The sequence below is a fragment of the Phaenicophaeus curvirostris genome, chromosome 26 (genome assembly GCF_032191515.1).
Source record: "Phaenicophaeus curvirostris isolate KB17595 chromosome 26, BPBGC_Pcur_1.0, whole genome shotgun sequence".
Classification (NCBI taxonomy): Eukaryota; Metazoa; Chordata; class Aves; order Cuculiformes; family Cuculidae; genus Phaenicophaeus; species Phaenicophaeus curvirostris.
Genome location: NC_091417.1, coordinates 5,170,359 through 5,186,561, shown reverse-complemented (window position 1 = coordinate 5,186,561; position 16,203 = coordinate 5,170,359). Strand labels below are relative to the sequence as shown.

General features: G+C 54.0%; 3 protein-coding genes across 3 annotated transcripts; all 3 read right to left on the bottom strand.

Moving 5' to 3' along the window:
- Positions 1 to 3,108: 3,108 nt before the first annotated feature.
- LOC138731030 (feather keratin Cos1-2-like) lies at positions 3,109 to 3,402 on the bottom strand. The gene has a single exon (XM_069876722.1). It carries the CDS (start codon positions 3,400 to 3,402, stop codon positions 3,109 to 3,111), a length of 294 nt encoding a protein of 97 aa, XP_069732823.1.
- A 6,311-nt stretch (positions 3,403 to 9,713) lies between these two features.
- On the bottom strand, positions 9,714 to 10,016 carry LOC138731029 (feather keratin Cos1-2-like). Its single transcript, XM_069876721.1, has one exon. The coding sequence runs from the start codon at positions 10,014 to 10,016 to the stop codon at positions 9,714 to 9,716; it is 303 nt and encodes a 100-aa protein (XP_069732822.1).
- Positions 10,017 to 15,313: 5,297 nt separating this feature from the next.
- Positions 15,314 to 15,616, bottom strand: LOC138731028 (feather keratin Cos1-2-like). Its single transcript, XM_069876720.1, has one exon. The coding sequence runs from the start codon at positions 15,614 to 15,616 to the stop codon at positions 15,314 to 15,316; it is 303 nt and encodes a 100-aa protein (XP_069732821.1).
- Between the last annotated feature and the right edge of the window lie 587 nt (positions 15,617 to 16,203).

Genomic DNA, 16,203 nt, shown 5'->3' with positions numbered 1-16,203 from the left:
CAGTATCTCATGGTGGGAAGAGAGAAGCACAGATTTCCCTCAGCCCCAGGTGCTGCTGCTGAGCTCAGAGCTCCAGGCAAGCAGTGGCAGGGAGGGAAACGCTCCCCAGAGCTCCCCCCAGGTTTCTGTGCAGCGCTGCACGCTCTGGGCACCAGGGTGGGCTCAGCGCACAGAAATAGGCAGCGCTGTCCCGGAGCTCTGCATTCTGCACATGCAGAAACACCTGGGAGTTCTCTGCAGACAGCACAGAGGAGAACCTCCCTGCATCCACACGAGCTTTGTACTTTGCCACCCACAGCAGCCTCTGAGGGGACTGCGTCTGGTGCTGCTGGTACCAGAAGAGGTAGGGATCGGGATCACGGGTGGAGAAATTGCAGAACAGAGTTGTGCTGTGTCCTGCCTGGATGGTCATCTCTGCTGGGAACTGGAACACAGAGTCCTTTTGGGCACCACCTGGGAAGCCAGAAAGCGCTTTCAGCTTTGCTTGCCTTTCAAACTGTCTCTCCAGCACCTTGCTCACTGTCCCCACTGCCCAGCTCCCTTTTGCCAGCCTCTCAAAGCCTGAGATCTCTGTCCCTGCTCTCTTCTCTCTCCAGGTCCCTGCCACCCCTCACACCCCACATCCCCATCCCTCCTGAGCTGGCCCCCATCATTTGCCATCCCGCATGTGCAGCCCCTGCTCTCCAGACACAAACCCTCCCAGGGCCCCAGGGACTCAGCACTCCCAGCTCCTCCTTCCACCCCCAGCGCAACAACCTTGTGCCTCCTTCTGCCCAGCCTCCTGCTCCCATCTCACCCGAGGCTGCCAGTGCCAGCAACGCTGCCAGGAGAAGGAGGACCATGTCCCACTGTCCCTGTCAGCAGGAGGGATCTGATGCTCAGCCCTTGCCCTCTGCTCCCCCTGCCAGCTCCAAGAGGCGTCCAAGCCCCAGCCCCGAGGGTGGAGCCAAAGCCCGTCCCTGCTGCTCCACCATGTCCTCAGCACAGGAGCCCTTGGGCTTGGCTGCTGGAGCTTCTTCCTTACAACGATGCTTCAAACACCACACCAGAGTGACCCAGGCTGACAACACTTCATTTTTCCACAAGTGACCAGCACTGGAGCTGAGTCTTCTGCCTACAGGGCTGCGTTGCTGCCTTGGAAATCCTTGGATCTTCCATCCCAGGACTCGGAAGAAGCCTTCATTGGGGGTTGGGCATGGAACAAATGTGGAAATGAAAAGGCAGCAGTGATGGAAACCAAAGCCCAGTCCATATCATCAGCTGTGATGCTTTGCATTCAAGATGAGCTTGTTAGAATATTATTTCTTCTGCAAAGGTGCCTCTGGTCCTGCAGCAATGAATGGCAGGGATAAAAGCCAGCCCCAGCCCCTGCTCACTCAGTCCATTCCTTTGCCTCCTTCTGCTTGGGAACCAGTTGATTCTGTATCCTCTCCAATCCCACTCAGGAGTGCACTTGGCTGCTCCTCACACACTCCTGTGCTCTGTTTCCTCTCTCTTTCCTCTCCCAGGGTCTTCAAGGCCTTTTCTAGCAGACAGCGCGTATTTCAGTGAGCTAAACCTTCTAAGTTTTTCTGACTTTTTCCTCTATATCATATGCCCTCACATCAGTGGTGCTGAATTCATCAAGGCTGGAAATTAGAGCTGAGTCTGTGGGAGCTGAGGGCAACCATCACAGAAATGGAGAAGGTGGAAGGGTTTAGTTCTGGAAGAGAGGAAGTTGCTCTCTCAAATAGCATGCAGGGGAATGTGAAGATCAACAAAGACAAGGACAGTGGGGGCACTTCCCAGGAGAGCTGTAGGTGAATACAGAGATATTTGCTCTTTCATTCATTCCCCTTGAGAGTCTGTGCTCAGACATTGCTTCCTTTCTGGGGAGAGGTGTTGTTACATGTAGATCTCATTCCTCTGCTTGGTGGAAATTTCTCTTGGCAGCCACTTTAGTCTCCCTTCCTATTTCCGATATGAAAATCCAGATATCTTGAAAAAAACATACAAGTGGAAGAACATAAACCCTGACACCAATATCCTCCTCCAGGGAATTCTGACTGATGAAGCATATCTCAGAACCACTGAAGGCCAATCTTTGATGAAACAGTTCTAAAACAGTTCTGAAACAGTTTCCCCCAGTCAAGCTATCAACTAACATCACCTGCAGCAGCACGGCTGGACTTCCAATCCCCACCATAAAAGATCTCATAATGACAATGGTATCTGCTATTATCCTTGTTGGAGAGGGAGAGATGGCATTTCTTCTAACAGACCAAGGAGCCCTTTGGTCCAGGCACTGCCCAGGTGCTGCTGTGGCTCTTGGCATGAGCCCTGGTTTGCCTGCCCAACCCAAGAGACCTTGTAAAGGCAGAAAACTGCAGGATCCACACAGGTTTTACACCTCAGACAATGGCCTGGTAGCCAGAGGTTGGGTTTGCTTCGTGGTAATTGGACCCATCTCCTGAAAGAGCAGTAGCTGTTCTTTACATGGCTCTTATCCCCTTGCTCTTAGATGCTCCCTGATGTCCCAAGTGATCTCCGACAGGGAGATGTTGGGATGAGGGAGCAGACCCAGCTCTGTAAAGGGAGGGGAACCAGAGGGGTGTATTCACACAACAGGAGAGGGTGCTGTACCTAGGACAAGCCAAAATCCCCTCAGGCTGCAAACACTGAAGCTTAGAAACCACAAATGATACCAACACACCCGGGTAAGAGAGGAACTCAGGCTCCTGAAAGCTTTCCTTAAATGCCATTTATTAGTGCTAGATGGAGAAAAAAAAAGAGAAGATAATTCAGATACGAGACCATGCCTTTAGACAGGACATCAGCCAGCAGCAAGCAGCCCAACAAGCAGCTTAAAGTCTGAGATCCTTGGCTGTAGAGAAGTTCCCATGTAATTTCTGTCAATCTCCCACATGGAGGGATGGGACACAGAGGGTCCCTCCAGGAGGGCCTTCAGGGGAACTTGTTGTCAAGATAAACCAAAGCAGACAAGAAAGGGAAGAAAGGCAAAACTGTTCAAACTATCTTGTTATCCACAATGAAAGATCTTGGTTCTCTGACCAGCACCATGCTCCAAGTTCCTCAAGGTGTCTCCCTGGGTATTCTCCAACATCTTATTCACAGGAGGGACCTCCTGCCACAGTAGCGGCCAGCAATGCCAGAGAGGCCAAAGCCCCCGGAGTTGATGGGCACTCCCTGAGAGCTGAGGATGCTGCCAACAGCAGCGGAGGTGGAGGAGCCCACAACGGTGTTCTGAGGGAAGGAGCTGAGGATGGGGCCGGGCAGGGTCACCACCACGGGAGAGGGCTCGATGGCGACGGTGGAGCTCTGGCACTGCCGCACACAGCACTCATTGCAGCTGCTGGCCAGTGGGCACGGGCCGCAGGGCTGGCACGGGTTGTAGCAGGACATGGCTCAGAGTCAGAGGGTACCTGGGAGAGGAAAGAGAGAGGAAACAGAGCACAGGAGTTTGTGAGGAGCAGCCAAGTGCACTCCTGAGTGGGGATGGAGAGGATTCAGACTCACCTGGTTCCCAAGCAGAAGGAGGCAAAGGAGTGGAATGAGCAAGCAGGGGCTTGGGCTGGCTTTTATCCCTGCCCTTCATTGCCGCAGGACCAGAGGCATATTTGCAGAAGAAACAATTTTCTGACAAGCTCATCTTGAATGCAAAGCATCACAGCTGATGATATGGACTGGGCTTTGGTTTCCATCACTGCTGCCTTTTCATTTCCACATGTGTTCCATGCCCAACCCCCAATGAAGGCTTCTTCCGAGTCCTGGGATGAAAGGTCCAAGGATTTCCAGGGCCAGAATGCAGCCCTGTGGCTGAAGACTCAGCTCCAGTGATGGTCACATCTGGAAAAATAAATAAAAATTGTCAGCCTGGGTCACTCTGGTGTGGTGTTTGAAGCATCGTTGTAAGGAAGAAGCTCCAACAGCCAAGCCCAAGGGCTCCTGTGCTGAGGACATGGCGGAGCAGCAGGGATAGACTTTGGCTCCACCCTCGGGGCTGGGGCTTGGACGCCTCTTGGAGCTGGCAGGGGCAGCAGAGGGCAAGGGCCGAGCATCAGGTCCCTCCTGCTGGCAGGGACAGCAGGACATGGTCCTCCTTGTTCTGGCAGTGCTGCTGGCACTGGCAGCCTCGGGTGTTGCCCAAGAGGACTCTGTGTTCCAGTTCCCAGGAGAGATAACCATCCAGGCAGGACACAGCGCGACTCTGCACTGCAATTTCTCCACTACCGATCGCTATCCCAACGTCTTCTGGTATCAGCAGCACCAGACTCAGACCCCTCAGCGGCTGCTGGAAATGGCTAAATGGAGTCCTCGTGTGAATGCAGGGAGGTTCTCGTCTGTGCTGTCTGCAGAGAAGTCCCAGGTGTTTCTGCACGTTCAGGGTGTGGAGCTCCAGGACAGCGCTGCCTATTTCTGTGCGCTGAGCGCACACTGGTGCCCAGAGCGTGCAACACTGCACAGAAACGTGGCAGGTGCTTTCAGTGCTTAACCTGACAGGGTGTAGAGTGCAAACCTCAGGAAATTCAACAACCCAAATAAATCGTCTTGCACCTGGGTCAGGGATATCCCAGTCTTGGATAAAGGCTGGGTAAAGAATGGATTGAGCGCAACTCTGTGGAGACGAACGTGGAGGTATTGGTGGGTTAAAAACTGAGAATGAGCTGATAATGTGTGCTGCTAACCCCAAAAGCCTGGGTTGTGTCCAAGGAATCATGGCCAGCAGGTGGAGGGAGCTGATTCTTGCCCTCTGCTCTGTTCTCCTGAGATGCCTAGAGTTTAGGAACAAATTTGTGAGCCTCTCTCATTCTTCTTTTATGACCAAAGTGGAGATTAACGCATTCAGTCAGAAGCTATAAGGTAGATGAAAAATTATCCAGACTGCCAGGCTCAAAGAGCTTTGACCATAGAAGAATGGGCTGACAGGAATGTCATTAAGCTCAGAAAGAGCAAGGCAAGGTTTTGTGGCTGGCTCTGCAGGAAGCAGATGCACAGGAAATGATGTGTGGTGCTAGAAGACACGCAGATGTGTTGCACAGAGGGTGGATTGGGGCTCTGCTGCCAAGGAAACCCTTGAGCCAGGCCCTGGGCAGAGGTGTTTCAGAAAGTGCAGCCCTTCCTTGCAGCAGATCCATGGGTCCCTTTCCCTAGGGGCAGGCACTCTCCAAACACGCTGCAGTGAAGAGCAGGGATTAGGGAACTCCTGGCACCCCCTTGGCAAACCCAGGCAGCAGCCCCAGGCTCTTGTGCCTCTCTCTGATTCCCTCTCCCCTGATTCCCTCTCTTCTCTCCACACGGATTGTGGTGGAGTTCAAGGTCATCTTCTGCTGAGCTCCATCCCAGCACAGCTCCCTGCACACTGGGAGGATGATCGGTCCCGAAGAGGACCATGTGAGCCTCAGAATAGTCTGTTTCACATTCAGCCCCTTCCTCTGCAAAGTCCGTACAGGAGAATCACAGAATCACAGAATCACAGAATAACCAGGTTGGAAGAGACCCACCGGATCACCGAGTCCAACTGTTCCTAGCAAACACTAAACCATATCCCTCAGCACCTCGTCCACCCGTGCCTTAAACACCTCCAGGGAAGGTGACTCAACCACCTCCCTGGGCAGCCTGTTCCAGTGCCCAATGACCCTTTCTGTAAAGAATTTTTTCCTAACGTCTAGCCTAAACCTCCCCTGTCGGAGCTTGAGGCCATTCCCTCTTGTCCTGTCCCCTGTCACTTGGGAGAAGAGGCCAGCACCCTCCTCTCTACAACGTCCTTTCAGGTAGTTGTAGAGAGCAATGAGGTCACCCCTCAGCCTCCTCTTCTCCAGGCTAAACAACCCCAGCTCTCTCAGCCGCTCCTCATAAGGCCTGTTCTCCAGCCCTTTCACCAGCTTTGTTGCTCTTCTCTGGACTCTCTCCAGAGCCTCAACATCCTTCTTGTGGTGAGGGGCCCAGAACTGAACACAGTATTCGAGGAGCGGTCTCACCAGTGCCGAGTACAGAGGGAGGATAACCTCCCTGGACCTGCTGGTCACGCCGTTTCTGATCCAAGCCAAGATGCCATTGGCCTTCTTGGCCACCTGGGCACACTGCTGGCTCATATTCAGTCGGCTGTCAACCAACACCCCCAGGTCCCTCTCCTCCAGGCAGGGAGACAAAATCAAAGCCCCAGCCCCACTGCTGCAGCTCCAGGGTTCTCCACTGGCCAAGGCAAATGGATCCCAAGGGTTGACAAGCTCCGTCCATCCCTGGTGGTCCCTGTAGGGCTGGTGGGGAGGGGTGGGACCAGTTCTAGATCAGGGCAGGCAGAGGGGCCGCCCTGTCCGGCTCCCCTGGCAGCAAAGGGCTGTGTGTCTGGGGCAGCCAGATGCCCTGCACCTGCAGATGATGGGGCTGGGACAGCAGGGAGAAAGCTGCGCTGGAGAAGTTGCCTGAAGAGAAATCTCCTCTCTACAAAGAGAAGAAATGTTACTTGAAGAGGCTTAAAGGACATATGGAGAGAGACATTTCACCCGGGCCTGTGGTGACCAAAGAAGGGGCAGCGGTTTAAACTGAAAGAGGGGAGATTAAGGTGGGACAGAAGGAAGACTTGTCCATGCTAAGGCTGCCAGACATGGGCCCAGTTCCCCAGAGAAGCTGGGGGTGACCCACCACAGGACCTCTTCAAGGTCTGGTGGACAGGCCTTTGAGCAACCTGATCGACTGACAGTTTGTCCTTCCATGTGGCAGGAGGGTTGGATTCGATGACCTTTCGGTGTCTATTCTAAACCAACCATTCTCTCAGTCCATGGTTACATGATTCTCTGATAGCCCCAGCCTTACCCACCAGGGTCGATGTTGATCTGCTCATTGGGCCACCTCACCCCACCCAGCCCCATATGGCCCACGTCATGGTCTGATTCTCCTGCCACCAGGCATTGTCAGCACCATCACTACTGCCACTGGCATCAAGAAACCCCAGGGGAATCAGGTTAATTGTTCTTCCAAGCTTCTCCATCATTTCCCCCAGGGGGCTCTGCAAGCACTGGGAAGCCATCCTGCAGTTAGGAGTTTGAGCTCAATGCAGACAGGAGAAGCTGATGGAGAGGGGACTGAAACCTTCAGGCTTTCTCCCCAGGTTCCAGAACATGAGACAGGATTAAAGCTTAAACACGCTTTGTCCATATCCACTGGGGCTCAAGGGTTGCCAAAGTCACAGCTCAGAGGCAGTCGGGCTCGGGTTTACAGCTGGGCCCAGGGAAGGCTGGATCTGAGCTATGGCTCCTCAGCCTGTGCAGAACTTAAAAAAGGAGTTTATTTTTGGTGGTTATATTGTGGGGTGGGAAGGTGTCCAGGCTCAGGAACATGGGACACTGGAGTGTCAGGACAATGCCAAGGACAAACACAGAGTGGTTGGATAATGGACTGAGAGTAGCCCTGAAGAAAACTGCTTGAGGAGCTGGTGGATGAGAAGCACAACAGGAGTTGACAATGTGTGCTTGTAGCCCAGAAAGCAAAGGGTATCAACACAACAGAATATTGTGTGAGAGACTGCTCAGCACTGGAAGACCCTGGTGACCCCCTTAGAGCCCTCACCTTGGAAAGGCAGAAGGTCTGGGCTGCAGGAGCAACAAGGGTCACTGCTGGAGGAGGGAGGAGCCCAGCACAAGCATTGCAGCTGTGCCAGGAACAAGCATTTTCTCCTCCCCATTGCGCTCTCTGCTTTTCTTGCAAAGTCCTTACAGGCAGTTCTTCTCTCTATGACACTTAGGGGACCTGGGGTTTTCTCAGTCTCTCCCAGTCCAGCAGCATGAGTAGTCGCGGCAGGCACCTTGCCTATCTCCTCCTCACTGCCTTCCTGAGGCAGCCTCTGGGTAAGCATTGCCTTGGGCTGGAGGCACAATTCCTCTTCTCCCCAGCACACCCTCAGCCCCACAACAATTCTCTGGGGAGAGAATGATAGATCAGTTTTGCAGGAGTTGACAGAACCCTGCCCCTGCTGGAGGTGTCCTGGAGGCAGAAGAGTAGGGCCAGGCACTCCAGGCTGTGCCTTGTAGAGTCCAGGCAGCACCAGAGAGGAGAGCAAAGACCTGGATAAGAGCCCAGCTCTGCTCTGGGGGTCTCCCTGAAGGAGGGAACTGGCATTAGTGTGCTCAGGGAGACGCTCTGAGTTAAGGTCTCAGACCTCTTACCCGAAGAACCATCTGCCTTGTTCTTCATATCCTTGAGGCTTTGGCATCTCAGCCAGGCACAGAGAGCCTTCTCCTCCCACACTTTTCATCCCCTCTTGGTTTTCATCTCAGAGCCTTTCCCTGCAGAGATGCTGACCCTTGATTTCCTCCAGGCACCCTGGGACAGGTCATTGTCACCCAGCAAGAAGGAGATGTCACCGTGAAACAGGGAGACACCTTTCACACAAACTGCATCTACGAGTCACCCTTCACTCCTCAACTGTACTGGTACCAGCAGAAGAAAGGCCAGGCTCCCCAGCGGATCGCGTCTCATGCAGGACCTGGCTCCAAGCGGAGCAGCCATCTCACCACGTCGCTGAACCCCACAGAGAAATCCAGCCTCCTGCAGCTGGAGGAAGTCGAGGGCTCTGACAGTGCCTTGTACCTCTGTGCTGTGTGGGACCCACTGGTGCAGGAGCTGCCTGGGCTGGGCAAAAACGCAGGGCAGGGAGGGGCTGAGGCTGGCAAGGCTGAGCCTGGGGGAAGGGTTTATTCCGTGTATGTTCTGCCAAAAGGCTTTACACAGTTGGCTTTTGGTTTCCAGGCAGGCAGCAGCCTGAGCCATAGGCAAATTTTCCATGCAGCTCCATGCTGGCCAAGGCAACAGGACTGCAGGAATGAGAGGAGAGAAACCTAGAGCTGAAGACAGGCGTCATTCCTACCTTCAACGGCTGCTTCTGTTCCACTGCTGCCATTCTGCAAAGCAAAACATCTGCTGGAGCAGTAGGTTCCCATGGTCAGGAGGAGGACATGACCTGTCCTTCTCTTTCCCTCCCTCCTCAGCTCACCCTGATTGTCCCTGGTTGTTGCCTCCCCAGGTGGGTGCGTTTGCTGATGGGTTTTCACCCCATCCTGCCTAACACTGCCCACAGGAGAAATACTGGATGGATTTGCCTGGTCCCCTCTCTGTGTAGCCTGTGAGCACACAAACAATGCCGTGGACTTATCCTTCCCCAGAACATTCCTGTCCTGCTGTCCTTGTCCTTAGCATCCTCAGCAGATTCCAGGGTACATTGTGTTCCCATGGGGGTTCTCTACATTGTATGTTTGTGATCAGCTCTGTTTGGGTCTCCTCGTGCCCTCTTCCACTTCTCCACCAGAGCAGCACCTTTCTCCTTTGAAAGCATGGGCAGCACCCAAGGGGTAACAATCACATGGAGTCCAGGCTTGAATGGAGCAGAATTTTAATGAGTGAGAAGAGGGAAACAAAGTCACTCCAAGTGGAAGTTAGAAGTGCAGGGAGCCCAGTGATCAGCGTAGAGTCTGAGATCCTTGATGTAGTGAAGTTCCCATGTCAATCTGCCCCATGGAGGGAGAGAAGACAGAGGGTCCCCACCAGGCTGGCCTTGGTGGAACTTGCTGTCAAGGGGAACAAAACAAGGAAGGAAAAGGGAAGAAAAGCAAAACTCTTCAAACTATCCTGGTATCCATGATGAAAGATCTTGGTTCTCTGTCCAGCACCACGCTCCAAGTTCCTCGAGGTGTCTCCCTGGAGCTTCTCCAACATCTTATTCACAGGAGGCACCTCCTGCCACAGTAGCGGCCGGCAATGCCAGAGAGGCCAAAGCCCCCGGAGTTGATGGGCACTCCCTGAGAGCTGAGGATGCTGCCAACAGCAGCGGAGGTGGAGGAGCCCACAACAGTGTTCTGAGGGAAGGAGCTGAGGATGGGGCCGGGCAGGGTCACCACCACGGGAGAGGGCTCGATGGCGACGGTGGAGCTCTGGCACTGCCGCACACAGCACTCATTGCAGCTGCTGGCCAGCGGGCACGGGCCGCAGGGCTGGCAGGGCTGGCACGGGTTGTAGCAGGACATGGCTCAGAGTCAGAGGGTACCTGGGAGACGAAAGAGAGAGGAAGCAGAGCACAGGAGTGTGTGAGGAGCAGCCAAGTGCACTCCTGAATGGGGATGGAGAGGATTCAGACTCACCTGGTTCCCAAGCAGAAGGAGGCAAAGGAATGGACTGAGCAAGCAGGGCTTTGGGCTGGCTTTTATCCCTGCCCTTCATTGCCGCAGGACCAGAGGCACCTTTGCAGAAGAAACAATTTTCTGACAAGCTCATCTTGAATGCAAAGCATCACAGCTGATGATATGGACTGGGCTTTGGTTTCCATCACTGCTGCCTTTTCATTTCCACATTTGTTCCATGCCCATTCCTCAAAGAAGGCTTCTTCTGAGCCCTGGGATGAAAGGTCCAAGGATATCCAAGGCCGGAACGCAGCCCTGTGGGCAGAAAACTCAGAGATGGTCACATGTGGAAAAATAAAGTGTTGCCTCCCTGGGTCACTCTGGTGTGGTGTTTGAAGCATCGTTGTAAGGAAGAAGCTCCAACAGCCAAGCCCAAGGGCTCCTGTGCTGAGGACATGGTGGAGCAGCAGGGACAGGCTTTGGCTCCACCCTCAGGGCTGGGGCTTGGACGCCTCTTGGAGCTGGCAGGGGCAGCAGAGGGCAAGGGCTGAACATCAGGTCCCTCCTGCTGACAGGGACAGTGGGACATGGTCCTCCTTGTCCTGGCAGCGCTGCTGGCACTGGCAGCCTCAGGTGAGATGGGAGCGGGAGGCTGGGCAGAAGGAGGCACAAGGTTCTGGTGTTGGGGGTGGAAAGAGGAGCCGGGAGTGCTGAGTCCCTGGGGCCCTGCGAGGGTTTGTGTCGGGAGAGCAGGGGCTGGGGCGGGGGGGATGGCAAATGATGGGGGCCAGCTCAGGAGGGATGGGGATGTGGGGTGTGAGGGGTGGCAGGGACCTACAGAGAGAAGAGAGCAGGGAGAGAGCGCTCAGGCTTTGAGAGGCTGGGAAAAGGGAGCTGGGCAGTGGGGACAGTGAGCAAGGTGCTGGAGAGACAGACAGACAGGCTGACAGGCAAGCAAAGCTGAAAGCGCTTTCTGGCTTCCCAGGTGGTGCCCAGAAGGACTCTGTGTTCCAGTTCCCAGCAGAGATGACCATCCAGACAGGACACAGCGCAACTCTGCACTGCAATTTCTCCACCAGCAATTCTGCTCCCTACCTCTTCTGGTACCAGCAGCATCAGACCCAGCCACCTCAGATGCTGCTCTGGGTGACAAAAAGGAAACCTCGTGTGGATTCAGGGAGATTCTCCTCTGTGCTGTCTGCAGAGAACTCCCAGGTGTTTCTGCACGTGCAGAATGCGGAGCTCCAGGACAGCGCTGCCTATTTCTGTGCGCTGAGCCCACCCTGGTGCCCAGAGCGTGCAGCGCTGCACAAAAACGTGGTGGGTGCTCTGGGGAGCAGTTCCCTCCCTGCCACTGCTTGCCTGGAGCTCTGAGCTCAGCCTGCGCAGCAGCATCACCTGGATTTTTGTTGCCCTGCAGAATGTGCTGCTCAATCTGTGGCCTCTTACATCGCTGTTATCACTAGAATTGTACTATTCTTAGTAAATAACAGTGTCTGGAAATGATTTATTTCCTGTGTTATTGTGCTGGCCTATTGTTGCTTCAAGAAAACATGAGAAAGAGAGTCTGTGAGCAGCAGGTCCCAGAGACTCCAAGTTTTTAGGCTGATGTAAGGTCTTTTCTCAATGATCTAAAAGCTCAGCAAGGGTCGGAGACCTCAGCTACAAGTCGATACACTGTGAAGGCTCTACCAGTTGTTGAGGGATTGGATGTCTAAATCCTTCCTGGGAAGATCAAGCTCCCCAGGGAATGTGGATCTGCATGATGATGATGATGGTAAAGGGACAATTGGTAACGTATCTTTCTTAATCACTGTTCCTATTACCTTCTAGTAATGATTAGACACATTGCCTTTCAAAGCTATGCCTCTAAACATTTTGATCGCTGCTAATCATTTGTTACCCTTCTTACAGTAATAACTTCTGGAAGGCTTGATTTCACAGAGTATCTGAGAGTTTGGGCTTTTATGTTGATTGTGCTTAGGGATGAAAGCCCCTTCTGGTGAAACAGTGACCCCTTGAGGGGAATTAAATACCCGGTGGACCCTAAATACTAAATAAAAAGTGAATGAACTTGGGCAGAGCACTCCCAGCACCAGTGGTTCTAAAAGAGGTGGCAAAGATTCATCAGGAGCCAATTCCCTCTATACCCTGCAGCAGCAGCAGCAGTAATCGTGTGAGCATGAGGAGTGTGGGGATGTGTTCCTCAGAGGGTGGATTGAGGCTTTGCTGCCAATCCTTTGTGTTCTCCTTACAGGCAAGACACAAGGTGCATCGGGGTCCAAGCTGCAGGACCTTGGCTGCACATTCAGCCCCTTCCTTTGCAAAGCCTGTGCAGGAGAGACAACATCAAAGCCCCAGCCCCACTGCTGCAGCTCCAGGGTTCTCCACTCACCAGGCAAATGGATTCCAAGGGCTGACAAGCTCTGGCCATCCCTGGTGGTCGCTGTAGGGCTGGTGGGGAGGAGTGGGACCATGTCCTGGTTTGATTCCCCTGCCACCAGGCATTGTCAGCACCATCACCACTGCCACTGGCATCAAGAAACCCCATGGGTATCAGGTTACTTGTTCTTTCAAGCTTCTCCATCATTTCCCCCAGGGGTCTCTGCCAGTACTGCAAATCACCCTGTAGTGTCAGGAGTTTGAGCTCAATGCAGACAGGAGAACCTGATGCAGAGGGGACTGAAACCTTCACGCTTTCTCCCCATGTTCCAGAACTTGAGGATTTCACAGTGAATGTCCCTCCACAGAATGAAGATCCATTTGTTCTGCAAACCCACTGGGGCTCAAAGGTTGCCAAAGTCACAGCTCAGATGCAGTCGGGCTCTGGTTTAGAGATGGCGCAGGGAAGGCTGGATCTGAGTTGGGTCTCCCCAGCCTGTACAGATCTGAAAAATGGAGTTTGGCAGTGGTGGTTATATTGTGGTTTTTGGAAGTGTCCAGGCTGAGAGACTTGGGACACTGGCGTGTCAGGGCAATGCCAAAAAGCAAATATCGCTCACACAGCAGAACATGTGTGAGATGCTGCTCAGGAGAGGAAACCCTGGTAATCCTCTTAGAGCCCTCACCTTGGAAAGGCAGGTCTGGGCTGCAGAAGCAACACTGCTCACTGCTGGAGGAGGGAGGAGCCAGGCACAAGCATTGCAGCTGTGCCAGGAACAGGCATTTCCTCCTCCCCATTTCACTCTCAGCACAATCCTTGCTGGCATCTCTGCTCTCTCAGGCTCTCAGGGGATGTGGGGTTTTCTCAGTCTCTCCCAGTCCAGCAGCATGAGTGGTCGCAGCAGGCACCTTGTGTATCTCCTCCTCACTGCCTTCCTGAGGCAGCCACTGGGTAAGCATTGCCTTGGGCTGGAGGCACAATTCCTCTTCTCCCCAGCAGACCCTCAGCCCCACAACAATTCTCTGTGGGGAGAGCAGGATGGATCAGCTTTGCAGGAGTTGGCAGGACCCTGCCCCTGCTGGAGGTGTCCTAGAGGGAGCAGAGGAGGGCCAGGCACTGCAGGCTGTGTCCTGGAGACTCCTCAAAGCAACAGAGAGGAGAATCTAGACCTGAGTGAGAGCCCATCTCTGCTCTGGGGGTCTCCGTGAAGGAGGGAACTGTCATTATTGTGCTGAGAGAGCCACGCTGAGCTGAGATCTCAGACCTCTTGCCTGAAGGACCATCTGCCTTGTTCTTTCCATCCTTGAAGCTCCGGCATCTCAGCCAGGCACAGGGAGCCTTCCCCTCCCACACTTTGCATCCCCTCTTGGTTTGCAGCTCAGAGCCTTTCCCTGCAGAGATGCTGACCCTTGCTTTCCTCCAGGCACCCTGGGACAGGTCACCATCACCCAGCAAGAAGGAGAAGTCGCCTTGAAACAGGGAGAAACATTTCGAACAACCTGCACCTACCAAACATCCTACCCTCCTCAACTGTACTGGTACCAGCAGAAGAAAGGCCAGGCTCCCCAGCGGATCGCCTCTCATGCAGGAGCTGGCTCCAAGCGGAGCGGCCGTTTCACCACGTCGCTGAACCCCACAGAGAAATCCAGCCTCCTGCAGCTGGAGGAAGTCGAGGGCTCTGACAGTGCCTTGTACCTCTGTGCTGTGCAGGACCCGCTGGTGCAGGAGCTGCCTGGGCTGGGCAAAAACGCAGGGCAGGGAGGGGCTGAGGCTGGCAAGGCTGAGCCTTGGGGAAGGGTTTATTCTGTGTATGTTCTACTGAAAAGCTTTACACGGTTGTTTTTTGGTTTCCAGCCAGGCAGCAGCCTGAGCCATAGGCAAATTTTCCCTGCAGCTCCATGCCGGCCAAGGCCACAGGACTGCAGGAATGAGAGGAGAGAAACCTAGAGCCGAAGACAGGCATCATTCCTACCTTCAATGGCTGCTTCTGTTCCACTCCTGCCATTCTGCAAAGCAAAACATCTGCTGGAGCAGTAGGTTCCCATGGTCAGGAGGAGGACATGCCCTGTCCTTCTCTTTCCCTCCCTCCTCAGCTCACCCTGATTGTCCCTGGTTGTTGCCTCCCCAGGTGGGTGCGTTTGCTGCTGCGTTTTCACCCCATCCTGCCTAACACTGCCTGCAGGAGAAATACTGGATGGATTTGCCTGGTCCCCTCTCTGTGCAGCCTGTGAGCACACAAACAATGCCGTGGACTTATCCTTCCCCAGCACATTCCTGTCCTGCTGTCCTTGTCCTTAGTTTCCTCAGCAGATTCCAGGGTTCATTGTGTTCCCATAGGGGTTCTCTACATTGTATGTTTGTGACCAGCTCTTTTTGGGTCTCCTCGTGCCCGCATCCACTTCTCCGTCAGAGCAGCACCTTTCTCCTTTGAAAGCATGGGCAGCACCCAAGAAGGAACAAGCACACGGAGTCCAGGCTTGAATGGAACAGAATTTAATAAGTCAGCAGCGGGAAACAAAGTCACTCCAGGAGAAGTTAGAAGTGCAGGGAGCCCAGTGACCAGCGTAGAGTTTGAGATCCTTGCTGTAGTGAAGTTCCCATGTCAATCTGCCCCATGGAGGGAGAGAAGACAGAGGGTCCCCTCCAGGCTGGCCTTGGTAGAACTTGCTGTCAAGGGGAACAAAAGCAGACAAGGAAAAGGGAAGAAAGGCAAAACTGTTCAAACTATCTTGTTATCCAAAATGAAAGATCTTGGTTATCTGCCCAGCACCGTGCTCCAAGTTCCTCAAGGTGTCTCCCTAGGTATTCTCCAACATGTTTTTCACAAGAGGGACCTCCTGCCACAGTAGCGGCCGGCAATGCCAGAGAGGCCAAAACCCCCGGAGTTGATGGGCACTCCCTGAGAGCTGAGGATGCTGCCAACAGCAGCGGAGGTGGAGGAGCCCACAACGGTGTTCTGAGGGAAGGAGCTGAGGATGGGGCCGGGCAGGGTCACCACCACGGGAGAGGGCTCGATGGCGATGGTGGAGCTCTGGCACTGCCGCACACAGCACTCATTGCAGCTGCTGGCCAGCGGGCACGGGCCGCAGGGCTGGCAGGGCTGGCACGGGTTGTAGCAGGACATGGCTCAGAGTCAGAGGGTACCTGGGAGAAGAAAGAAAGAGGAAACAGAGCACAGGAGTGTGTGAGGAGCAGCCAAATGCACGCCTGAGTGGGGATGGAGAGGATTCAGACTCACCTGGTTCCCAAGCAGAAGGAGGCAAAGGAATGGACTGAGCAAGCAGGGGCTTGGGCTGGCTTTTATCCCTGCCCGTCATTGCCGCAGGGCAAGAGGTATCTTTGCAGAAGCAACAATTTTCTGAGAAGCTCATCTTGAATGCAAAGCATCACAGCTGGTGATAGGGACTGGGCTTTGGTTTCCATCACTGCTGCCTTTTCATTTCCACATGTGTTCCATGCCCATTCCTCAAAGAAAGCTTCTTCTGAGTTCTGGGATGAAAGGTCTAAGGATCTCCAGGGCAGCAACGCAGCCCTGTGGGCAGAGAACTCAGCTCCAATGATGGTCACATGTGGAAAAATAAAGTGTTGTCAGCCTGGGTCACTCTGGTGTGGTGTTTGAAGCATTGTTGTAAGGAAGAAGCTCCAGCAGCCAAGCCCAAGGGCTCCTGTGCTGAGGACATGGTGGAGCAGCAGGGACAGGCTTTGGCTCCA

Coding starts and splice junctions, on each gene's coding strand:
- LOC138731030 (XM_069876722.1), bottom strand. CDS start 3,402: ATGTCCTGCTACAACCCGTGCCAGCCCTGCGGCCCGTGCCCACTGGCC.
- LOC138731029 (XM_069876721.1), bottom strand. CDS start 10,016: ATGTCCTGCTACAACCCGTGCCAGCCCTGCCAGCCCTGCGGCCCGTGC.
- LOC138731028 (XM_069876720.1), bottom strand. CDS start 15,616: ATGTCCTGCTACAACCCGTGCCAGCCCTGCCAGCCCTGCGGCCCGTGC.